Source organism: Dendropsophus ebraccatus, chromosome 5 (assembly GCF_027789765.1).
Source record: "Dendropsophus ebraccatus isolate aDenEbr1 chromosome 5, aDenEbr1.pat, whole genome shotgun sequence".
In the NCBI taxonomy this organism is placed as follows: domain Eukaryota; kingdom Metazoa; phylum Chordata; class Amphibia; order Anura; family Hylidae; genus Dendropsophus; species Dendropsophus ebraccatus.
This window is the reverse complement of record NC_091458.1, coordinates 113,479,612-113,506,678: the sequence shown is the minus strand read 5'-3', so window position 1 is coordinate 113,506,678 and position 27,067 is coordinate 113,479,612. Positions and strand designations below refer to the sequence as shown.

At 40.5% G+C, this 27,067-nt stretch overlaps 1 protein-coding gene across 3 annotated transcripts in view; it reads left to right on the top strand.

The window, feature by feature from the left end:
• CFAP47 (cilia and flagella associated protein 47) overlaps positions 1–27,067 on the top strand; it is a 313,997-nt gene that overhangs the window by 251,798 nt on the left and 35,132 nt on the right. For all 3 annotated transcript variants that reach the window (XM_069971016.1, XM_069971013.1, XM_069971015.1), the window contains exons 57-59: positions 8,754–8,910; positions 21,284–21,379; positions 25,965–26,124. In XM_069971016.1, the coding sequence (XP_069827117.1) occupies positions 8,754–8,910; positions 21,284–21,379; positions 25,965–26,124 (413 nt within the window). The remainder of the gene's footprint in view (positions 1–8,753; positions 8,911–21,283; positions 21,380–25,964; positions 26,125–27,067) is intronic.

Sequence of the window (27,067 nt, the reverse complement as noted above, 5' to 3'; positions counted from 1 at the left end):
CCTTAATGAAATTGGCAAAGGATCTCTTTGAAGACATTATTAGCTCTCTAGAGATTCTGCTGTTCATGTCGTTTTCCATACCTGGACGATGACGAGCTAAACAAAAGCCAAATAACAGAACTTTTGTATTATATATATGTAAAAAATGTAGAATGCGGTTTTTACTTTAAAGTACTTGTAAGTAAAAGTGAGGTTTCACGCTAGAATTTACATTATAGTCAGCAAATGAAAAACTCTTAACATATGTCTAGTTTATCTTCATGATATTTGTCTTCAGTACAGTGGAAAAAGGGATGTTGGTGCACATGGGCCTAGCATGTGCCAAAAGGACACTCTTTTGGTATATGCCAGGTGGTATTTGTGGTAGGAACTTGGACTGCTAAAACCCATTCCGATGAGAACCTTCCTTTGTTAATGGCAACCATAGGGGCTCTCAGTCAGAATAATGATATGCTTACTCAACAACCAATGAGCTCTTGCCTGAAGGGCTTTACCCGCCATGCCCAGCTACCTGCTGTAGTATGGTACACCAGGGTACCACCTGAATTAATAGGCGTCCTGTTGCTAAACTGCAGGCCAAATACAAAATATAATATTGCCCTACTATGTAATATGAAAAATATACAGTGGATCAGAGATCAAATTTTTAATAGCATTTTTATTAGCGTTCGAAGACCGCAAAAGGACAATTAAAGGGAAGGCACACATACTTTTCAATTTTACATTCCTTAGAAATGTATTACAAGTGCATCTCCTAACTTAAACCAAGGAAATCTTGTGTAAAGTAAAAGTTGCAGTGTTATCACAGTGATTTACTGATGGAAAACGTGTATTGTCATAAAAGCTTTCCTGGCACAAACAATCTTGTGATAGTACAGTAGTTTACCTAGGGGCTGACATTAACATAAGCGAGTCCCCAGTACTTGATCATTGTAATGAATGAGTGCATATTTCTATGGTTAGAGTACATGTTCATATAATTAATAAATGTGTGTATGTTTAATTTTTGTCTATGTGGGTACAAACCCACACACCGTATACACAGCAGATACGCAACAAATACGCAGCAAATACGCAGCAGATTTGTTGGTACAGATTTGATGCGGTGTTCAGTTATTTAGATATAATCTGCTGCGTTTTTGCTGCGTATTTGCTGCGTGTTTGCTGCGTATTTGCTGCGTATCGCAGCAGTAAATACGCTGCTTATACGGTGTGTGGGTTTATACCCTGTAAGTTTATTTTTCTGCTTAGTGCGCATATGTGTGTAAGTAATAAACATGTTTATATATGTTTGTACAAATACAATGTTCCTGGTTACTAAGTACCTGAATAGGCTGCTGTCATCTATCAGTCAGGGATGGTTTCTTTTCTTAGTCTGGCCCTGGTCCCTAGTTACGTTGAGACTTAGCTGTATAGTAATAAAATACAATACAAGGGGACAGCGCTCCATAGCGTGGATCAATGATATACAAGAATAGGGAAGAAACAGTGTGTCAGGAGACTCTCACCTGGTGGGGTTGTGCTATAGATAGAGGCACAACACTCATCAAAGCATGTGTGAAAAGGACCGCAGCCACTCCCGCTATCCCAAAGGAATAATCAATGTAAAAACCTCCAACACCACAAATCACGGATCAAGGGGCGCAGGTCCAGAGAGAAATGATGGAAATAGGGTATAAGAAAGTTTAATAAGACCCAACGCGTTTCGGAACCGCACCGGTTCCTTTTTCAAAAGTCATAGTGTTCGCTAACTAGGAATATGTACACAATTTCTATCGGCCTTGTAGGATGTGAATAAGTGAGAAATCAAAGGTCTTGGTCATGTTCTGGCCTTGGCTCCCGTCATTGCTTATTATAGATGCCCACACCGCCAATTAGCAACACTTCCCATCCGCCTGGCAGATGAAGAGGCACATCTGATTCCAGCTGGTGAGATGTCAGATACAATTTATGCCTGTATGCAGGGCACTCCACCTTTGCACCATGCTGTTAACCCCCCCTGCTTGCCCACCTTACCATCATCACACAGACCTGGCAAATTGTGCAGTATCTAGCAACTTTTTGCTGTGTCCATGCTTGGCGCATGTTTCATGAATACCCCACTCTAGTATTTTAGAAAAAAATACCTGTTGTGTTTTGGATTCAAAAACATGTTTGTATTTGCTGAACTTTATTAGATTTTTATTTGACCTTTTCTATCATATTTATTTGTTTGAAATGATAGGTGTTATATGCAAATACACTAAAAAAAGGTACTGGTCGCTGTACCCAGAAATCCATGGCAACATGAGTTTTTTCTAACACTGCTCCATTTCTGAACAGAGCAGATAGGATATTTGAGTAAGCCACATGTAAATGTGTGATGTCAAGCTTATATTTGCCAAACTATGAAGATTAGTATCGATGTTAAAGTGACACTGTCACACACTCCATACATGTATACAGACTCCAGTGACACCATGAGTGACATGGATACTTTTTTTTTTATATCTCCCATATGAGAAAGGATTGGTAATCTATTTTTATTGGCATTAAAGATTAAGCAAAGCATTACAAATAACCATCTTGAACCTTTTTAATTAGTACATTTTCTAAGGTTCTGCTTTAGTTAAAGTGACACTGTAACCCCCTTTGTGCATTCTGACATCTCTACACAGGTGTTAAGGTTAAATTTAGGGTTTTTCATACCTTATTTCATATCATACGTCATGGTGCTTGTTCAAGTAAAAAGTGTCCTTTTATCAACTGCAGATCATATTAAGTGGGCGTGGCCTCGCGGCATTAGAGCCACTTAGCCCATTGGTTGGCCAACATAAAGGGGGTGGGGCCTAGACCTTTCGACCAGCCTGTTCCAATGGCCGGCGAGGGGGGGTGGGGACAACGGTGCAGTTGTGGGCGGGGCTAAGTGGCGCTAATGTCGAGAGGTCACGCCCACTTAATACAATCTGCAGTTGATAAAAGGACACTTTTTACTTGAACAAACACCATGACGTATGATATGAAATAAGGTATGAAAACCGCTAAATTTACCCTTTACACCTGTGTACAGATGTCAGAATGCACAAAGGAGGTGACAGTGTCACTTTAAATTATTAATCTGTTTAAGATAATCACTAAATTTTAGAAAAATTTTAGAATTTTAGAAAATTTTAGAAATATAGCTTACATCCCTGTTCCAGTAAAGTAGCTTACATCCTCATGAATCTATTTATTCCCTGGTTTCCTCTCTGAACTGTGACCCTGATATTCCCATGCAATAGTGCAAAGACTTTCCCACAACCCCCTTTGTTTGCATCTGAAGTGCAAACCAACTGCCAGTACTAATGGGACAGATCAGGTGACTGCGATTAAACTGAGCATGAGTGACCCAACCTACTGGATGCCCGGTGAGATTTAACCAAGGACAACAGGTTATCAAACAAAGCAGTTGCATTGAGATCAGTAAGTCCATTTCGTTCAAATAATACATTTCAAGAAATGCTTGTACATTTGAAATGTTTAATTCAACATAATTACAGTAGACTAGACACAACCCCTTTAAATTTCAATCAGCCACCAGTGGATTGCCTGCTAATTGAAGTTATTACATTTTCTTGCAGTTTTTTTTTTTTTGCTCTTCTATTGATCCTTATCCTTGAAGAGTCACTGTCATATAATTTTTTTTTTCCAAAAATCAATAGCACAGGCGATTTTAAGAAACTTTGTAATTGGGTTTATTTGCAGAAAAATGGATTTTTATCATGAAAAAACTGTTTAAAGCTTTTCCCCCTGTCTTCATGGTTTGCTTATGGAGAGGGGAGGGTTGGAGAGAGATGAGGCACCAAAACAGGACAACAAAGAGTTAATCTACAGTTAATCACCCTGCTGTCTCCTCTGACAGTCAGCACTAACCTCTCAGACCTCTGAATACCGCTGTCACCCACCTCCGTGTTGTGTAATCCTTTGTTCTCTGCTCTCTGCTGCCAACTAACTCCCTCCTCCCCCCTCTCCTCTCTATAGAACAGACAGGGTTGTGTCTGATGCAACAAGTCACAATTTCCTGATATTTTGCAGTGAATGGAAAAGAGGAGGGAGGGGGGACCTGGGGAAAGTCTTTTTGAATGCAGATAATGGCATATTTGCCTAATAAACCCAATTACAAAGTTTCTTAAAATCGCCTGGACTATTGATTTCTACAAAAAAAACAAACAAAAAAAACAAAAAACAACAGTGACTCTTTAAGGCAGTGTTAAATGGCACAATGATGAGGAGGAAGCGAGTGCCGACCTGACGTGAACGCTCGCTTTTTCCTTGTCCCCTTCCCATTTCCTGTGCTATTACTCCCACAGACAGCGAGGGGGGAGCAGCAGGACTGGCTGCTTCGGATGATTCTTCGATCGTTTGGGCTGCCCATTGGAGTCAGCAGCTGTCTGCTGCTGCCGCTACTGTTACACCGAGGGATGTACAACAAACCATTTCTGACATGATCAGGATTTTTCAACATGTTAAAAGTAGGGATGGTCCGAACCTGCCGAACGCTCGGCAGCAGATTCCCGCTGTCTGCCCGCTCCGTGGAGCGGGCGGATACAGCGGGAGTAACGCCTGGAAAAATGGGATACAGCCTATGGCTATGGCTGTATCCCAGTTTTCCAGGCGGTCCTCACGCTGGATCCGGCCGCTCCACGGAGCGGGCAGACAGCGGGAATCATTACCGAGAGTTCGCGTTCGTACGTACCCGAACCGAACTCTGTTCGGACCATCCCTAGTTAAATTACCTAAACAGCCAACATTGTGTATGTCGGCTGATCGTGGTCTTTTGACATGTCCTATTCCACCAAACCATTATCGGCCACAACAGCCGGTAACCGACCAAGTATGGCCAATAATCAGTCTAATAGAAGCAGAGACCAGCACTACACTTTTATAAGATGTTAGGGGCTGCAGCTTTATATCATATCGGAATTACCACATCTAGCACCAGGCGCCCCCGCCAGTTACACGGCGTTCCCCCTATGTAAAAACCCCACGGAATAAAGAAAGAAATAATCACACGGTGAGTGCTCTCTTTAATTTCTTCATAACTGTTTCATATGGCCAATACTCGTTTCATGTAATAGGGCCCTTAGTCCTGATTTATTATAATTTATTATAATTATTTGTTTATTATTTCTTTATTTGTATAGCGCCCACAGATTCCGCAGCGCTTCACCTATCTGTATGTTTTGACCCTGATATCGACTTGGATATGGTTACTGCCTCTCTGTATCTATTGTTCTCAGCTTTATTACTGACTACACTCTACACATCCTCACCGCTGTCCTGGTAATAACCCTTGGCTTCTTTATTGACGGCACAACTCTTTTATAAGTGATTTTGCCATCTGGGGTGCTTTCTGCACCAAATGACACACCTCTTTAGGAGAATTAATGGTAAAGGCCAGGGAATCCCTTAGACTATAACAACATTGTATTTAGATGATTAAGGTTATTCAGTTTCATAGCTGTTCTGTGTAAATTCCAATGCACAAAAATCTGTGTTTTGGAATGGCTTTTCTCTAGATTCTTTGAGAAGTATTTCGAGAGAGATTATTTCTGACAAATCAATTACAGCATAAGTATCCTCAAGGAGAATAAGTAAGCATCATTATGCAAGCCACAGCTAAAATACATCAAGAGGGTAGTTAGAGTCGCTATAGACCATTTTTACTTATCAATTCACTCAAAATCCGTTAGGAAAAGACTATCAAATTGAGGGTACAGTATGGGAAAAGGAAAGTCTATTCTGACCTGTGTCACATCTTTTTTATAAGCTTATACACATTATTTAATATAAACTGTGCATTCAGACTTGATCTTTCCTTTACCCCGAACTTGGTTTTGCTATGGGACGATACTCAAGTGGAGAAAAGGAAGGACAGGCTAAATATAAATAGGATGCTATTTTTAGCCAGATTACAAATAATTAGTAATTGGATGTCCCCTAGACCCCCAAATGTTATTGCTTGGAGGGAGGCTTGTAACTTATATGAAAAATACCAAAGTTGAATAGATAAGCTTTGGCTGAGATAGAAGGATAATGAGATGTGTAAAGACCTTATTCATTGTAATGTGGGGACCTTTGCTCGGTCTGGAGGGGGGGGGGGTATGTTTTGAGTATCATTTATATACTAATTTATTTGTCTTTGCTGTGTGGGGATTTATATGTAAAGGGTGGGAGGAAATTGTAATGCCTGGAGTAGTGGATCCACTGGACCGACACCAGCGATGGCACTAACCTCACCAGGGGGCGGAGTCTAAGGGGCCGCTGGTTTTCACCAGAGCCCGCCGCAAGGCGGGATGGACTTGCTGCGGCAGGCGACCCCCAGGTCGCTACCCCTGGCTTGGTTGCTGGTGTCGGCAGGCGAGGCGTGGCAGGAGATGGCACAGGCAATGGTCTGCAGGTGAGAGCGCACGTGACAGGCTGAACACGGGAACAGATGGAGTGACAGGGGAACAGGAACCAGGAACAGGGACTTGGGACCAGGTAACGGATAGGACTCAGGAACAGGGACTTGGGACCAGGTAGCGGAATAGGACACAGGAACAACAGGGGGCTGGGCCAACGCTATGGGAAGCATGTAGAGGCTCCAACACTAAGGACAGGGCATGCTGGGATTTATAGGGGAGTGATTGGTGCCACTAACAAATTAGGAGCGCACTGCCCCTTTAAATCTGAGACAGCCGGCGCGCGCGCGCCCTAGGAGGCGGGGAAGCGCGCGCCGGCCGGCACAGACCGCGACATGCACGGAGGAGAGGTGAGGCGCCCCAGGGGCCGAAGCAGCAGCAACGCCGGGTCCCTACACAAGGACCCCGGCGGCTGCACGGGACAGGAGGCGGTCGCGGCGGCCACCCGGGACGCGGGAAGCCGCCGCGGCCGTGACAGAAATGTAGGATAAATGTTATTTGATTGTTTGATTTTTGTTATGGATTATAAATAAAGATTAATAAAAAAATGAAAAAAAAAAATACACGGACCTGGTAAAAAAAATTATTGGTCTTACAATCGAATCCAGCCCAAGCAGATTGGTCATTGAGATACTTTTTACTTTGTCTGTCGCTGTGATTGGAATTGATAAAGATTTGTAATAGAAAAAAGAAAACAAACAAAAAAAACTGCATTCAGAAAGGCTTCAGACCATTCTTCTTTTTTTCACATGTTTATGGTTGGCCTTGTGATTAAAAAAAAATTTCCCCATTACTCTGCATTCAATACTCCATAATTACAAAGTGAAAACAATGTTAGAAATCTTTACTAATTTATTGAAAAGGAAAAACTAAAATGATGCATTGACGTATTTACATACGTCACAAGGTATGCACATCTGAATTTGGGTATTTTCCACCATATGTGTCTGCAGATTTTCTCAAGCTCTGTCAGGTTGGATGGAGACTGTTGGAGGACAGCCCTTCTCAGGTCTCTCCAGAGATGTTCAATTCGGTTCAACTCAGGGCTGTGGCTAAGCCTCTCAAAGACGTTCACAGAGTTGTTTTTAAGGCACTCCTGTGTTGTCTTGACTTTGGGCTTAGGACGATTGTCTTGTTGGAAGAAAACCTCTGGTCCAGTCTCACGTCCAGAGCACTCTGGACCAGGTTTTCATTAATAATATCACTGTACTTTGCTCTATTCAGCTTTCCTTAAATCTTACCAGTCTACCTGTCCCCACAACACGATGCTGCTACCCCCATGCTTCACTGAAGGGATGGCATTGGGCGGGTAAAAAGCAGTAACTGGCTTTTTTCAGGCATGACACCTAGAATTGGGGCCAAAAATTGTTTGTCACAGTCTGAGATTCATTTGGGGCTTTATTTAAATTCCAGGATAGCTTTTACTGTATTTTTATCAGAGAGAAGCTTCTTGTTGGGTCACTCTGCTATAAGGCCCAGATTTGTAGAGTTCTGCAGTGTTGGTTGGCCTTCTGGAAGTTTCTCCCATCTGCACACAGGATCTTTGGAGTTTAGCCATTAATGACCATTGGGTTCTTGGTAACCTCACCGTGGTTCTTCTAGTCCAATTACTTAGTTTCGTGGGGTGGACAGCTCTAGGAAGAGTCACGTTTGTTGAATGCCCTGATGTGTATTGTCAGCTGTAGGCCCTTATACAGATAAGGATGTGTCTTTCCAAATCCTGGTCAATCAACTGAATTTAGTTGCGAAAAGACCTAAAGCTAGCGGTTCATTGGAGAATACCTACCAACATGGTTTCTGGTTAAAGATCAGGCATGGGGAACCTTCGGCCCTCCAGCTGTTGCAAAACTACAATTCCCATCATGCCTGGGCAGCCAAAACATTAGCTTTAGCTGCCCAGGCATTATGGGAATTGTAGTTTTGCAAAAGCTGGAGGGCCAAAGGTTCCCCATCCCTGCTGTAGATGCATAATATTTTTGGTATTTGATCATGGTAAATACACTACCAAGTTTAACATTTTTAACTCGCTTGTTTTGATTTTATTTTCTTTACCTACTTTTAGAATCTAACGCAGTTTTAGGTCAAATGTATGCATAAATGATAGTTCATCAACCACCACTGCATAGACAGTTCATATCGGAATGCAGAAATACTCTTCAGTAGTACCTAATTGTATTAATGGTGTCGTGGAATGGCAGCAGATTGTTTTTTTGGAAGTAAAAAAAGTAGTGTCTATCTCACTGTATATCTATATCTATCTGACGTTCATATCCATCTCTTTAATGTATCTTATGTGCACAAATTATGACTTTGAAAAATCTCTTTTTACAGTTTGAAGAATGGACATTCCACATATCAGGGATAGGCCTCATTCCTCAACCTATGGAACCAGCAAGCATTAGTGCTAATGTTGGAAGCCTTGCCTCTATCAACATTTCCTTTAAGAATCCCACAAATGAGAATGTTCTTGTTGATATTGTCCTAACAGGTAACAAACTTTCTTAACCTCTACTAAAGAACAGAGTGTATACTTACAAACCTTCTATACATTAATTGAATTCTGAACACTGTAACAAAAGGTTATACGTATAATAAAGGGTAGGTAGAATGAACATGCTTCACTGTTTAATAATGATGAATGTCTCAATATATTCACTGTCTAAAATTCATAATGAAAATTAATAGCCAAGTAATAGAGAGAAAAAAGTTCTCATCATAACACTTTGCATTTCCTGGGGTTAAGGGACATTATCATTTGGCAGCTAGAATAAGCAGCTGCACATTTATTAGTATTCATAATTGCATTGTCTTTTCACTTGTCATTAATGATGAAAAAGTAGATGTTACACTGATTTATAGAGAGTTGATGTACTTTATCCATTTATTTCCAATTTAGAGAGTGTGGTGTTGTATATATAGTTTATGAGTGTCATATTAGATCATACTGTGGAGGTACTGTACTTCATTTCATTATGGTGCTGGGCTGCACAGAGTAATTGTTAATTGAATTTCAGTTAATACGCTTTTCTACTGATTGTATTTATTTATTACTTATCACTTAATCATATTCTATAGCTCTGTCTATAGATAATGCATTGGCATTGATCCCTCCTATAAGTGGGGCTAACAATCTAATTTCATAGCAAGTCATTTAAAGTGTACCTGTCATTCCAGAAGCTTTTTAAAAACTTGCATGCTCTAGTTCGATTATTCTTCAGGCCATGTTCACAAACCCTTTAAAATAAAAATAAAAAATACGAGCATAATTTTGAGGTAAAAATACATTCATATTTTCAATATAACAATTTGCTCCTTTGAAGTCTGTGGAAATTGCATGGCAGTGCACTCACGCCATACAGAATACCATCCATAATTTGTTACAACTATCCAAATAATGAACATGCTCATTATTTATTCATTTCAGGGAGTGGGACTAGAACTAGGCTTTTTGCCAGTACTATACACACAGTTACTCTAGTACTACTATATACTACTGTGATTGCCCATCACTGTCACTAAGCGTGGCAGCCTCAGCACGGTGAATGGTAACTAGTATGCCACACTCAGCAGTAGTGATGGGCAGCCTCCCCCTGGGTAATGTAAATTCTAAAAAATACATATTACATGGGGGGAGTGTACTGCTCTTTATTAATAGTGCAAACCTAGAGAGAAAGAGAATTGGCTGCACCTCACACCGATGGCTGACACTAATGCCTTTCGGCTACATTTAAAAGCCAACGCGAGAATGTTGGTTTATAATTTGATCAAACCATATTGCCTCATGTACCACGTGCAGATCTTCTGGCCCACATGAGTCCCTACACTAAAAACAACCCCGCCATGTGGCAAAGCTTGATCAGAACAGGGGACACCAATGTTGGTAGCAGCAGTGGAGCCTGTGTCACCCTTACTGCTGCCACTCAAGGGAAGTTAATATATAAAGTGTACATTTATTTTAATTAAGTTAAAGGGGTATTCCCCAGAAATTTTTTTTGCATTAATATGTTTCCCACCTATAGCGTTCCATCTTTCCAATATCAATTTATTATGGATTCTGCACAGTTTTGCTTTTATCTAGGTACATTCACCCCCACCGAATGCATAGAATCATCAAATCCCAGTCCAACCCATCTCCACTCCAGCTCCTGGCCCCCACCCTCCGAGACGGCATCAAGTGTCCTCCCTCTTTTTAATGGGCTGGCTTCTAACCCTGCCCATTGAAGTGAGGGAGGACACTGGCAGCTGCTGCCTCTCCCCAGGTGACCTGTGTTCCCCCTGCCCCTGAGTTCACCTGTGGCCCCCACACTGTGCCCCCTAACGTTGCCCCCCCCTGCAGCTCAATCGCCAGCTCACCAGCATCAGCGGCAGGATCCCCCGCCCCCGGTCACTAACCAGCAGCTGTGGCAGTGGCAACTCCCCCCCCACTCTCCATCGTTGGCAGCAACCCCCCCCGCGTCAATCACCACCAGCAGCAGTGGCGGCGGTAACCCCCCCTCCCAGACTCACCAGCAGCGGCACCCTAAACCTGCCTTCGGCTCACAAGCAGCGGCAGCAGCACATCCCCGTCACTCACTGGCAGGTGGTGGTGGTGGTGCGGCGGTACTCACCACCCCCGGACTCACCACCAGCAGCTGCAGCGCCCCCCCCCCCAAAGACCAGTGGCGGCGCTACATCCTCCCCCCGGCGGCGCTACATCCTCCCCCCCCCCCCCGGACTCACCAGCGGCGGCACCCCGAACGGTGGGGAACTGAGGTCAGACCACCAAAATCTCTTACTTGTCTCCTGTCAAGTTAGTTCTGCCTGGACACCCTCTTCTGCTTTCCTGCCCATAGTCCTCTCCATCCAGGCTCTCCCATAGACTTATAATGGATCTGCTGCATGGAGTCAGGGAGTAAAATGCTACTTTGCGCTTCTCCCTTCTCAGTCTCCTCATCAAGGAGACCCGACCAGTCAAAAGGTTTTACATGTTTTTGTGACATGTCAAAAGCTTTTGTTGTAAAGGACACTGGCCATTAAGGTGTATAAAACCTTTCAGAACAGTCTATCCTGTGTGCATAGCGCATAGGATAGCGCATAAAATTTATTCTACATTCTGACAGCATGCATGTTTACACATCAATCTCTATTGGTGAAAATGATGCTACAGGAGCATTATGATAGCCATCATAACCCATTGCCCCCCCCCTCCATCAATCACCAGCGTTGGCAGCACCCCCGCCCCAAGCCTCATTCAGTTCTGCTATTTCAGTCATTCAGCTCTGCTATTTCAGTCATTCAGCTCTGCTATCTCATTCAGCTCTGCTATCTCATTCAGCTCTGCTATCTAATTAAGCTCTGCTATCTCATTCAACTCTGCTATTTCACTCATTCAGCTCTGCTATCTCATTCAGCTCTGCTGTTTCGCTCATTCAGCTCTGGTATATCGCTCATTCAGCTCTGCTATACAACTTACTCAACTCTGCTATATCTTGTGGATATCAGCTCTGCTACATCATGGACCAATCAGGCATAAGCATTGCATGATGGGAGATGTAGTTTTCTGGCCGGTGCCATGTTGGATATAGTTCGGCTTTTTAAAAAACAAACAAACTCATAACTATGGAATGGAATCAGCTAGAAAGACAGGGGATGGCTCATAATTCTCAGGGGGACCTGGTGAGTAAGACTAGCTAGGTTTGGGAGCTAGGTTTTTTTTTTTTTTTTTTAGCTCTTGGGGGGAATACCCCTTTAAATTACAAAGTAACATAACTTTATTAAAGCAATGTATTAACATATTAACAAAAAAAATCGTTGGACTACCTTGTTTGAGTTGAGTCTAGCTGATCCACCTTTAGCTATTGCCTTTCAATTGGGGTCACAAGATCCCAAGCTATAGAACCCCCCCCCAAAAAAAAATCCTAAATCACCGCTCCCCCCCCCCCCTTTTATTTATTTAAAGTATACAATAAATTTAGTTCTGTTCCAGGTACAGAGCTATAGACTCAGGCAGCTAGGTGATAGGGAGATAAAACAAACAATGTTTTTGTCTTTGCTATGTCTATTTGCAATGTTAAAGGAGAAGTCAGGCGAAAATTTTTATTAAAGTATTGTATTGCCCCCCAAAAGTTATACAATTCACCAATATACACTTATTACGGGAAATGCTTATAAAGTGCTTTTTTTCCTCTGCACTTACTACTGCATCAAGGCTTCACTTCCTGGATAACATGGTGATGTCACGACCCGATTCCCAGAGCTGTGTGGGCTGTGGCTGCTGGAGAGGATGATGGCAGGGAGACACTGAGGGACACAGGGCACTGGAGGAACACTGAGCATCCCCCCTGCCATCATCCTCTCCAGCAGCCACAGCCCGCACAGCTCTGGGAGTCGGCTCGTGACATCATCATTTTATCCAGGAAGTGAAGCCTTGATGCAGTAGTAAGTGCAGGGAAAAAAGCACTTTATAAACATTTCCCATGATAAGTGTATATTGGTGATTTGTATAACTTTTGGGGGACAATACAATACTTAAATACATTTTTTTGCTGGAAAAATTGCATTTTTTCTTGGAAGCTAAAGTGCCACAGAAGTGTTGTTGAATCAAAGCATGCAAGCCACTTCCCTCACACACCCCACCCTGTATTTCAGTTGGTCAAGGCAGAGAGATGCAGGAAGCAAGAGGTGTGCATGCTGCGGCTCAGCATCACTTCTGTGGCACTTCAGATTCCCAATAAAAATGCTATTTTATTACTTTGCAAATGGATATCAGCAAAGACAACGGCATCATTTGTTTTAGCTCCCTATCACCTATCTGTCTATGTCTGCAGTTCTGTTCCTGATATGGACCTGACAGATTCCTTTTAAATTATCATATTCCTGATCCTGCAAAGTAAATGACTTAAAGCAACTCTGTACCCACAATCTGACCCCCCAAACCACTTGTACCTTCGGATAGCTGCTTTTAATCCAAGATCTGTCCTGCGGTCCGTTCGGCAGGCTATGCAGTTATTGTTTTAAAAACAACTTTTAATCCTACAGCGCTGTGTCTAACGTCCGGGGCTTACATTTGTATATGCATTAGGCTGGCACCACCTCTATGTCCTTCCTCCCCACCCTCCTCAGCATTTGGAATGATCCAGGAACATTTACTGCTGTTTCAGCTTTGCACAGGTGTCTTAACGACCCAGCCCATGTTCATTATGCACAAAACTGGGGAATAGGAAGCAATCTGCCTGGAGCATTCCTAATCATGAGGAGGGTGGGGAGGAGGGAAGGAGAGGTTGTGCCAGCCTAATGCATATACAAATGTAAGCCCCGGCCGTTAGACACAGCGCTGCAAGTTTAAAACTTGTTTTTAAAACATTAACTGCATCACCTGCCGAACGGACCACAGGACAGATCTTGGATTAAAAACAGCTATCTGAAGGTACAAGTGGTTTGGGGGGGACAGATTGTGGGTACAGAGTCACTTTAAACGCCACCAAGTACAGTTTTTACTCTTATTTTCATACAGACTTGAGCTGCTTTGTATTTAGTTATGCTATAAATCCAGCTTCTGTATCAGCTGAGACTATGACATACTGTATCACTTCATTATATTATTAATTTTTCCTTTCAATGGTGTTTTATTTTAGAGAGGATGGAATAAATAATAGGGTTTAAACCAAGGCCTGAACTTTTCACCCACCGAGTTTAATTTAATTTAATTTCTCTTTGGCTTCTAGCAAAAATGTGCTAAACTACCCTGAACTAATTTTTCCAGCGGGAAGTCCTAGGGCTTGTGTTACCAGGCTCTTACTCTCACTCTCACTTCCCTTTAATAGATTTTCAGAGCAACATCTGCTAAGACACTATTCTTCCTACATAAGGATCGAAGAGCCTGCATACTTGGGCATAAATAAATGGCAGGCAGCGCGGAAGCAACTGCTTCCCTGCATAGCGAGAACTGATTAAAAATAGAGGTCATATAAAAGTGGATTTGTGTTGAGAAACTTTTTTGTTTCTGCCCCGTTAATGTAAATGTGATAACACTAGTAACAAAGAGCAGTGGAAAGAAAATTACCCAGCATTCTACATCCAAGAAATGCTGCAGAAGCAGCTGTGGCTCCCGCAGGCAGATACGCCTGGTTTAATTCCTGTTTGAGATGACTACAACCTTGTGAGAGTTACTTTGTAAGATGTTCAGGCAAACTTTAGTTTAGTTACTTTACAATGTTATTAGTACTTTATTATTTATGGTAGGAATTTATCTGTGAATCAATTTCCTTGAGTTTTATCATACCACTTCATTACACACTTACCTTTTCTAACCATTGATAGCATTTATTTTCCCATACTTTAAAGAACCACATAAATAGATCTTTATGAACTTTTATTAACTGATTATCTGCAATCACCTGACAAAATGTTTTTTATCCAACACAATAAGGCTGTTCAGCCAAGCTGCAACCCACTGTCACTGCGGTGTGTGTACTGGGGCTTCTCAGGCCAGTCCTGGTATCCAATCAATTAATGCACAACACCATAATTTCTTTGCTATTACTTTTTATCTCAATGTATTGTATATTCAAACAAGTCTAAGATCAAAACAAGTCTATGGATAGACTATCCGGACGAATCCGGAACAATCCAGAACGGGTCTTATAAGAGGTTCCGAGTAGATATAGAACCTGAACTAATACCTTCTCAACATAGTTATCCAAAATTCTTTGCTGAAGAAAGGAGCAAATAGCCCTCCTGAAACGCGTCCTAAGAACAAAGGATAACGGAGCCATTCACTATATTCAAGCTTGCCAAAATGATCCCGAACCGGAGCCGTACTCCCCACGGCATCCATTTCAAATAACAGTTTGAAAGAGCGCGCGCTCACTGACAAGCGGACGCCGCAACGGCTCAGAGAATACTCCATACAAGACAGGACACTGTGCTAACCCAAAGCACGTCTACACAGACCTCAGGAAGACCAAATCCATCTATGGTCGGGTCACTACGACATCACCACATTGGTCCGTGAGAGCCGTCTTCAGAAGGGTGAGGGGTGGTTCACTCCACCGCCACTGTCTCAATTTGTGGTATATGTTTACAATTACAGTTACGTATATCTAAAGACATTTCTTGACTGTGAGGATCACGGCCCGTATCACAGCCATCTATCACTACGGAGCCTATGAGATATTTGTATTGCAATAGCCTATAAAACACATGGGACTTGCAAGATAGACTATATCGATCACTCAACAGCTGAGATTACGATAACTACATACTGCCGATATGAACTAATATTTGGTACGGCGATTCAGGATCACTTGTCTATACGATTGTGTGGATTGACAGCGCTGGGCCCGGCGCAGCCAAACACCACTGGGCTCTCATATTTTCTACTTTTTAATCATTTTTTACTTTTGCATTTATATTTAACATTTTTTATATCTTTCAGTATAAATTGTAAGGTTTTAATATATTAAGTATATTTTTGGTTGCATTTGGTCATTGTGGTGCTGACCAATCTCAATTTTTATGAACCCATGTGCATTGACCATAAGTCTGATATTGAAGTACATCTATAGTTGGGTTTGGTCATTCGGACACTGATTAATCATCTTATATATTTTCAAGTGTTATAATAAATGTTTAATTACAATCCAGATCTATTTTAATATATGCATGGTATATATCATCACAATTTAGATCTATTTAAGCATATATTTTATATATCATCTTTTATATATGATTTCACCCTCTTCTAGAGAGCCTACGACTTTTTCATATATATATATATATATATATATATATATATATGTATTAGCATATTGTGGGAATTAGCGTCACAAGTGGTAGGCACAAGCAGGCTTTGAATGCAACGAAAAAACTTGTATTGGTAACAAACCAGAAAAAAAATAGTCCAGCATGAGGCTTTTACAGCAGCCGTTCCAGCTTCAAACACAAAGCAGTTGACTTTCAGGAACATTAACAGAAAGCATATACACACCACTGTGTAGTTATGTCCTCATTCAGACCAGCAGTCTGTAGCAGCTCTGTTGCAGGGCTTCTCTCTCCAGCTCCTGCCAGATTCACTGTGGATCAATTCAATCAAACACTCTCAGCAGGTTGTCTCTCCACACCTGAGGCACCAAGTAAGAGGCTTTTAAAAAACCCAGTAAAGCCTGGACCGGAATGTGGGAACGGCCTCCCACCCACGCTACAGCCGTTCCAAGAAAGACAGCCCATTTTAGCCGCACAGCAGCTATACTAAAGAGCAAATGTCAGTAACCTATAGTTACTGACCACGAACTGCTGTCTTTCCCCCACAGAGTCCCAGGACCTCTGTGGCACATACATTGTAGTTCTCCTGCTGCAATTCAGGTATGTGGAAAGTCTGGGATGTACTAGCGGACTGGCAACCCTGAACTCCCTGAAACTTCCATACAGAGCACAATAACCTGCTTGGCACATATCTACCTTCCACTATTTTTCCTGCTGGTTGCCTACAATATATGAATTTCTACGATTGGTTCTTGCAAATTTAGTCGATTCTTATTTAAGGTTCTGTTCACACTGACGTTTTGCCAGTGTGATAGGTCCTTGGTGTAATAAGTAGAGATGAGCGAACCTCGAGCATGCTCGAGTCGATCCGAACCCGAACCTTCGCCATTTGATTAGCGGTGGCTGCTGAAGTAGGATAAAGCCCTAAGGCTATGTGGAAAACATGGATATAGTCATTGGCTGTATCCATGTTTTCCAGACAACCTTAGAGCTTTATCCAAGTTCAGCAACCCCAGCTAATCAAATACCGAACGTTCGGGTTTGGATCGACTCAAACCCAAACCCGGTTTGCTCATCTCTAGTAATAAGGCCTTTAGGACTTAGGAGTCTTAGGAGGATATCTACTAATCAGCAGCACAAAACTAGGTAAGTAAGACATCATTCTGTAAATCTTCTCTGTCATTAGTTGAGGGCAGCATAAATCTACTGGCAGTCTCTTTACCAGTAGTCTTTATTTTCATTAAGGGCCAGCTTAAACTCTTCGCCACAGAATTCCGTTTGCCTCAGTCTCACACAGTCTGTCTATGGGAGGACTTGTGCGCCTCCGCTCTCCGCAGTTCTCCGATCAAACAATTGACTTGTCAATTCTTTGAGCAGAGAGCGACGGAAGCGATGGAGCCCTCCCATAGACACACAGTGTGAGACTGAGTCAAACAGATTTCTACGGCGGAATTCCGCCACTTTTTTTCTCAGTGTGAACAGCCCTTTAACTAGTTTTTTAAATGTCCACAATAAGGTTAACTTATAGGAAATCCAAAGGCCATGTATAATGATATCATGGTGGGTTGTGCAAAATCAACTTTTCTACATGTGCATGTGAATGCATTTCGGGTTAGATACTTGACAGCAGAGCTATATGCATTGATTTCAGTTTGCTTAGAAAATTGCATTGGCTATATTTATGTCAGCTTTCTAAAAGACAAATAAGGGTAAGAGTAAATAGTAACGGATTATAGGCAATGTTCATTCTAGAACCCTTTGAATGTAGAATCGACTTAATGTCTAGCTTTCTTTTGTTTATAGCTGTAAGGAATACTGTTTGTGTTTTGTGCTTACAACTCCAAACTGATTAAAGAGTGCATTGATCATGTTCTTGTGTTTGGCTTGTGCCCTTATACTGTATATATATATAAAAAAAAAGCATTTCTAGAGGTTCATTCAAGTCAACATTTTCCATGTTTACTTTGTTTTTTATTTAAATTACCTGCTTTGATATAATAACATAAACAACCGATAAAATTATTAATTTACACCACTCGCCCTGTGTTAAAATCAAATTTATATTATCATTATGAAGTTTCAGGTTAAAAATAAATGCTATCTACAAAAAATAAATACCTAAATTATACAGGAACTAAGGCTCTGTTACAGGCATATTCAATGGTAGCCAAGAGCCCAAAAACATGCAGAAGAAATGGTAATGGGAGGCAAACAGGTGTTTAAACAGGTGAAAATAAATAGTTTTTGCAAAGTCAGTCATGAGTAATAAAGAGTGTTCATTATTTGGGCGGTCGTAATCAATTACTGTATCATTTCGCATTGACTTCAGTGGAGCGCATTATTACATTGAAAATATGGCCATGTTTTTAGCACCAAATTATTGCGGCATTTTGCTATTTTACTGTGTGTGAACATAACCATAATATTCACAGTTAAAAGGGAACATGAGGATAATCCCTTGTCAACTAGTACAAAAAAGTGTTTTCTTTTTTTTTTTTTACGAATTGGAGTGAACACATTTAGAAGCAACCCATTTTGTTAAATAATATTCTTTATTATCTTGAGACAATAACCCTTCAAAATATCTTCAGATTTCTGGGTTAGCTTTAGTTATTCTCTAGCTATCCGCGAATGTTTAGGGTACTGTTCACATAATGTTTGGAAGATGCCTTTTATGTCTTCTTAGATTAAGGCTATGTTCACACATAGTATTTCTGTCAGTCTTTTGGTTAGTATTTTTTTTTTTTTACTAAAATCAGGAGTGGAACTGACTGAGCAAAATTATAATTAAAAATTTGCACAGTTTCTCTATTTTCAACCCACTCCTGGTTTAGGTTGAACAAATACTGACCAAAGGATTGATGAAAATACTACTGTATGTGGGAAAATAGGCTAAAAGGTGTTAAAAAAAATGGCCACTTTCTTCTAGAAAAAAACACAACAATGACTGAGCTCAGCAAAAAACAAAACAAAACTGTGGAGTACTCAAGAGTCTCCATTAATACATAGCCCCCTATAAAATTTGAATATGCAAAAAAAAGAGGGGTCAGTAGAGCCTCAGTTGCGAGTCTTTAAATACCAGAATAGCCAGATATGAAAGAAAACCTGAGTAGCTTAATTGCGATTATTGCAACATGACAAGGGATTACCAAAACCAGGAATCCATCCACAGACAGCTGCTTTGGGGAATTGACCCTCGTGAGTGTGCGGTAGGATTCTGGCTATTGGGGGCAATGAAAGGTAGACCAAAAAAAATAGAACAATCACTGAGCTCAGGGAGATCAGTGAAACTTTAAAAACAAATGGAGTACTCAAGAGTCTCCATTGATACATTGCCCCCTATAAAGACTTTGACGTACAGTAAAAGAGGCCACCCTGGTATTTCCCTATTTTTATCCCAATACTTGCAACCGAGGGTGACTTAAGGGGCTACGTATCAGGGTGGTTTGGTGATCTTCCCACGGGGATGCATCTTTGAGCAACAGGTTTCCTTCCCTGGAGGGATATCTGGCTATTCCAGTGTTTTTAAAACTCACAACTGAGGATCCACTGGCCAATTTTTCGCACTTTCTTCCAGAGACAGCTTGACCTCTTGTCTCCAGTTTTGGTGGGGTTTTGCAACTTGGCTCCATTGAAGTGAAAGAAGCCTAATGGCAAACCACACCTTAACTGGAGCCAAGAGTCGTGTTGTCTCTGGAAGAAAAGGCATAACCCCTTTTAATCATTATCAATCTTATCTTAGGGGAACAGTAAAGATGACCTGTTGTACATAATGTGAAACTGGCCTTGTATGTGCCTCCTTTATTAAGGTTAGCATCGTATCATTTTAGGTTCACTCAGCTATTGTATGAAATGCCTCAAAAATAACGTCTGCTGCATTACTGGGCAACCATCAGTCATAAGTGAGGGGTATGTAAAGAAATATGCAGACGTATTTTTCAGTGACCTGTTACACAAAAAAAAATTTAGGTATTGTGTGCTCTTTGTTATAATAGCTCAGTAGACTGGAAGTTATCGGATCCCATCCTTAAAGGGGTACTTCAGCGCTGATAAAAAAAAAACCCAAAACAATCAATCCATTTAAACATAGTTTTTACATTTACCATCCCTCTGGAGTCTGTCTCTGTTTGAATTTCACGCTGTTTGCAGGTCCCTGCTCCAGTTGGTGGCTTAATTTTTTTTCTTCACTTCCTGGTTTGGGCTTTCCCATGATGCACTTTGTCTCCTGTGATGTCTAACTGACACTGGAAAACTGTTAGATGGCTTACATCTTGTTCAGCCAATCAGAGCTGAGCAACCTGAGTCATCTGACAAAGGGAGGCTGGCTTAACAGGGCTTAGACGTGCATCTCTCTTGATGATGTCATTGTCAGAAAATGGCTTCCACAGAAAAGCCTGGGGTCAACAGTCATTAGGTAAGAATGAGTTTACTTCACTTCCTGGTAGGGGATTGAGCGGGGAAAAGATAGGGAAGGGGGCAGATAGGTGATTGAAGCATATTACAAAGTTATATAACTTTGTAATGTGTTTTAATTACTGGGAAAAAGCTTTTCGCTGGAGTACCCCTTTAACTAGGGACAATCTTCGTTATACAAGGAGGCTTAGAATATCTGCCCCACTGCCAAAATGTATCTGAAGGTGGATTTAGTTGTAAACAATCAACTTAGCCCACTCTTCGCAAAACTACATAGTTAAGATTAATATATAAATAAAAATGTAGAATATGTATGCCAACATTTATAATTTATAGCCGAAAAAGCTGAAGGTAATGTGAAAGTTATGCATCGCTTTTAATTATCCCATTTTGGTGTTTTAATATTGTCCGTGCTTTTTGATTACTTTAGTAACTTGCAGTAAAGGTAGCTAGTGCGATTTCCAGGTTAAAACCTCAAATTATCACAGGCATGACAGGCAACATGATTAAAAATGCAAAGAGAAAAGAAAGGGAAGGGAGATGCTGTCACCTCCTATTTGAGAATGTACTTTGAAGAACATTCATCCATGAAGTACTTTCATTAGAAAAGGCCTTTGATCACATTTCAGCCATCAGTGAATTTATTTCCTTGAATTTGACATTGAAGTATAAGAAAATATTCCATCTTTTTTGTTCCATATTTTCAGATCAAGAACAGACCATGCATCGTCTTAGTGCATCTGTTCTGCGCCATTCCATCAATAAAGAGCCAGCGTTCTGTCTGCCCCTGAAGCAAACACAAGGTATTTATTTTAAGCATCTTGTCTTGACAACTTTGATGAAATAGCACAATGATTTTATCTTGGTTTATGTGCAGGTTTTGTACCTTTTCTTTTAGGTTCCTGTACAGAAATCTAATATGGCCACTTTTTATACTTATTTATTTTGCATATATCTGTGCTATGCATCTTTTTAATTTGCACAGTTTTCTTTTCTGCTTTATATCAATTACATTATTCTTTGCTCTTCTTTGCTTATTAGAAGCCCATACAAATCAGAAAATAGGTCAGAACAAGTGCAAGAATTTAAAATTTACTACTATTCAAAAGAAAAATTCATACATTGTAATGTGGAAACAGTTATAAAAATCCTATTCACACTTTGAACCTAAAAAAAAAGAAACACAATTTGTTGAGTGTTGCTGTTTTTTGTTGCATTTTTTGTTAATTGTTAAATCAGTACATGTTATTGTATGTTGTGCTTTCAAAGAAGACATCAAACTGAAATGTGGTTTTGCAGTGATTTTTCACTTAGTGTTTTTTATGCAAATTTTGTGGCCTGACAACTAATCTCTATACAGCCTACATTTGCAGCACATGTATCAAACTAATGAAGAGTAGTTATATTTTTATCACACAAAACTGACTAGTTTGATTTATTTATTTATTTATTCACTGTTCCATGAGAATGGAGAGGGCTGGGTATTTAAAGTGACACTGCCACCCCCTATTTGCATTTTAACTGCTCTCCACAGGTGTAAATAGTAAATGTTACAGCCTTCATTACTTATCTTATATCACACCTCATGGTGCTTGTTCTGGTAAAAAGTCGCTTTTATCACCTGTGGATTGGTATATGTGGGCGGGGCCGCGGGACTTTTGTGCCACATCGCTCCACCCCTGGCACAACTTAGCCCCACCCCTCTGTGACATCATGACATCATAGTTCCCTCCCCCTCAGCCATTGGAAGGGCCAGCCTAAAGCTCTAGGCCCCACCCCCCTGGATTGTCCCACACCAATGGCCGCTGAGGGGGGCCTATGCGAGGATTGTGTCACGGATGGGGGCGTGGCTAAGTGGCGCTAGGTGAAGAGCGATGTGGCACAAATGCCACAAGGACCGCCCACATATACCAATTCACAGGTGATAAAAATGACTTTTTACCAGAACAAGCATCATAAGGTGTGATATAAAATAAGTAATGAAAGCTGTAACATTTACCCTTTACACCTGTGGAGTGCAGTCAAAATTCAAAAAGGGGGTGACAGTGTCACTTTAAGCCTTCTCCACACCCAATGTATGGTCCTACTAAATGTCAATGAGTATGCAGTGGTTCGAATTGGCTTCCCATAATGCAATCTATTGTTAGGGCAACCCAAGGACTCTCCTAGACAGCATTGATCAAGTATGCTGGAAGAGTGCTATACTCCATCGGCTCTATTCATTGCACAGAAGCTGGGGACCAATATGGAGATTGGCGGAGGTACAGAGGTCGCACACCCTGTGATCTCCGACTTTTCCCTGGAATACCCCTTTAAAAGAAATTAATACCTGAAAAACTTTTCCCTGGAATACACCTTTAAAAGAAATTAATATCAGAAAAACGAGGCTAGATCCAAATAAAATCACTTTCTTTATTATAAAAAAATACACAAAAAGACAAAAAAAGTTCAACAATCGAACAGACCAGGTTTAGGTGGTGGTGTGCACAGCAGCATATAATAATATTATACAGTGTCTCTACTATCATTTATGGGGAGTCCTACCAAACCAACCCTGATGTGAAAGTACATCAGGTCACTTCCCATGTGTAGCTGCCATCCCAAATAGGATATAATAGCACCAGCGTATCAACACTGATGCACGTCCAATATATACAGTAGCATAGCAATCACTCACACATAGGCTTGCTGCCATGTATCACTGCCATGAGGAAGCGATAACGCAAAACATGCGTTGAGGGGGAGTAAATGGAAATGGAAAAAAAGAACACCAGGATTGCTGATTTTTTTTAATTATATTTACAAAAAATTAATAAACAGTCAAAATTTTTCTTACATCAATATGATACCAATAAAAAAACTAGAGATCATGGCGCAAACAATGACGCCCCAACCAGCCCTGTAGGTGGAAAAGTAAAAGTGCTATAGCTCTTAGAAGGCGAAGAGGAACATTGCATTAATTTGACCTGGACATGCGTGCATCAATGACCTCAATGTCATGAAGGGGTTAAAAATGGAAAATAAATGATGGCTCTTAAAAGGCATAAAGAAAAAAAATGCAAAAAACTTACATTTCTTTAATTTAAGTCATTAAAGGTTATAGCAACCATCTTGCTTTGTCAGTTGTTAATCATAACTTTATATAGGGGCTGAGTTCATGGGTTATCCTCCTTAAAAGTGCACAGGTCTTTTCAATATTAAACGATACACTTGTCTTAAAGTCACTATAGAGCCAACATTCTACCATTTGCTAGTTGTAATATCTAAGAAGAGAATAATAATTGTAATGCTCATTAGTGTTCTGCCATCCAATTGTATTTAAAAAATAACATTATCCTCCCAATTTGCTAGGAAGAAATATGTGCAATTCCAACGCCATTACTTCAATTTCTTTTTAGATTTTCTTTTTATGTAGATGCAAGCAAACTCCTTTTTTCTTTAATCCAACTGCTTGATTTATACAGAACTTTAGAAAAATAGCATAAATTATAGCTAAAGGCTTTTCATTCCTGTAATGTTAATTTTATGTTCTTGAGGATTCGGCATATGACTCGCTATTTGTAATCTTTTCATCATTGTCCTGTGGTGAGACAAATACTTATTTTGAATGCAAAATAAACAATACATGATTAGCACTTATCCTGAACGTCTTAAAGTCACCATAGAGGCAATGACATTGAATTTATGAGACAATGGTTCCATAGTGTGTTATCCCCTATGCAGTGTCAAGCTCCTTGTATTATTGGTACGGTCTTAGAAGTGAAAACTGTCTGTAAATGGTTTACAATTGTTGATAATTTATATTGATTTGACATACATAAAATACTGCAACTTGTACAGGAAAAACTGTCTAGAAATATTTAAACTAAAAATAAAAATTTCTGACAACTCCTTTATATTGAGAAACAGCTGATTCTATTGGAGAAAGTTACAGTTGGCTGCTCGTTGGCTACAGTACTACTTGCAGCCATTTTAATGGATAGTCTGCTAAAATGTAGGCAGATGATGGTGGTTGGTTGCTCTTTTCTCTAGCTCATAGGGTCTTTACAATGCCTTTACTGTGTGCTGGGGTATATGGAAAGAGTATATCAAGCTAAAACATAATAAAGACATAATAAAAATTTTAGTATTTAAAAAAATAAATAAACAGCGTAAAGGCAGCTAACATAGCCTATCGAGAGGGAGATGAACCCCAGTTTTAATCTTTTGTGTACCCGTCCCCCTCGAACTTAGAACTCATGGGTGGCCCAGTTTGGTATTTGCTATGGGGCCCACTGCTGTTTAATGTTTTATATCTACAATTCTTATGCAAACATTAATGTTCCATGGTTACAGATTGCAAGGTAGTCAGCAGTCATAGCCACTCCTCCCTTGAATTAGACATAACTTAAAATCCAGCATGTTGATGCGGTCCGATCATGACAGTGACGGTCTGCTGTAATAGCACAGGCAGCGAGCGGGAATGAGTGGGAAGCAATTGCTGACCTGAGAAGTTGTCACTTCATTCCCCTAGCGAATCGCGCCGTGCAATATGGCCTTTTAGGGTCCTATTAGACTAAGCAATTTTTAACGATTAATGACTAGCGATAAACAATCGCAAACTAGATTGTTAATCGTTAACCTGAAATCGTTCACCATATTACACAGAACAATAGTCTTTAGTTACGATCATTACTATGATCGTTTACTCCATCTGATCCAAGCAAAAGAAGGAACAATGTGCAGTTACACTGTTAGGCTTGGTTCACACAACAGCCAGCTGCCAGACTATACTCAGCCCGTTCCTGCAGCCGATACCTCTGTATCGGCTGCAGGAACGTTCTTTTTTCACAATTGATTTGTGGGCACAGTTGGGTGTGCCCGAAAATCAATAAGCCATTCACGTCAATGCAATGTATGGCCTCCGCTGCACATTGCGTTGTGTGAACAGCTGATGTTTCCGGACGCTGTGTTTCAGTGAACAGAGTCCGAAAATAATTAATAGGCACATTATTCTAACGCCCGTTCTAAAGAATGGGCGCTAAAATAACGATGTGTGAACACAGCGGGCGGCCATTGCAATCAGCGTCCGTTCTTTACTAAAAAAAAAACGTTGTGTGAACCTAGCCTTACACTGAACCATTAGTGAACAAATTCGTAACTACATAGAATGAATGTGGAATTACAGCAAACGATTAGTGAATGATTAACAATGATTTGAGGGTCCGATCCACTACACATGAACAATTTTTCAATTGTTGCCTGCAATTACACAGGACGATTATCATTTAAACAGTCTTGTGCTGTTGGTTTTCCTTTAAAAAGTCAAGCCAATTATGTATCTTTGATCAAAATTTTTTACATTTCTGAATGTATATCTGACATTGACGAGACATTCATTGTATTTAGGCATCCCCTTAGCTGCCAAGGAAAAGCTGGATATCCCAGTACTTTTTGCCCCAGATACTATGAAACTTTATGAAGCTTTGGTAGTTGTTCACATGGTAAAAGCAAATGGAGGCAGCTGGAATCATGATGATAATGAAGATTTAAGTACAGAACTGAAAAGGTAAGTTTTGGAAACTTGACTTTATATGAAACATGCAAACACAAAACAAAAACAGCCATAACAAAGATTACGTAGGTTAAAATAGACGGGAGTAGATAACTATCAGTCTTAGATGTGCAAATATTTCTTATAGGCGAAACAGAATTGACATCATAACTTATAAGTAAAAATTAGAGGCAACATTTCCTTTGAAGTTAGCTACACTACTCCTGGGATTACATTGAATGTTGTATTGGAATGGATGAGAGAGCGCATCCCAGGCATAAAAATGTAGGCATACGCAATAGAAAATGTTTCATTCATATCATGTCCCAATTTTACTGACAGTCTTCTCATTGCACTTTATGCACCAATGATCATACGGAAGTGAGAAATTCTATGTAACTGATGACTATATAATAATAGTAATCTGTGTTTATGGAACATCAACATATTCCACAACACCTTACAATTCAGAGGGTATGTGTACAATCAAAATCAGATATTGCAGAGTAAGGCTGGGTTCACACTACGTATATTTCAGTCAGTATTGTGGTCCTCATATTGCAACCAAAACCAGGAGTGGATTAAAAACACAAAAAGGATCTGTTCACACAATGTTGAAATTGAGTGGATGGCCGCCATATAACAGTAAATAACTGCCATAAATTCCAATACAACGGCCGTTGTTTTAAAATACCAGAAAATATTTGCCATTAAATGGCGGCCATCCACTCAATTTCAACATTGTGTGAACAGAGCCTTTCTGTGTATTCAATCCACTCCTGGTTTTGGTTGCAATATGAGGACCACAATACTGACTGAAATATATGTAGTGTGAACCCAGCCTAAGGCTATGTGCACACAATGTTATTTTTTAGAAAAGAATGGACACTGATTGCAATGAGATCAACGTCTGTTCATATCTGCAGCTTTGGCATTGCATTGAATGCAATGCAATACC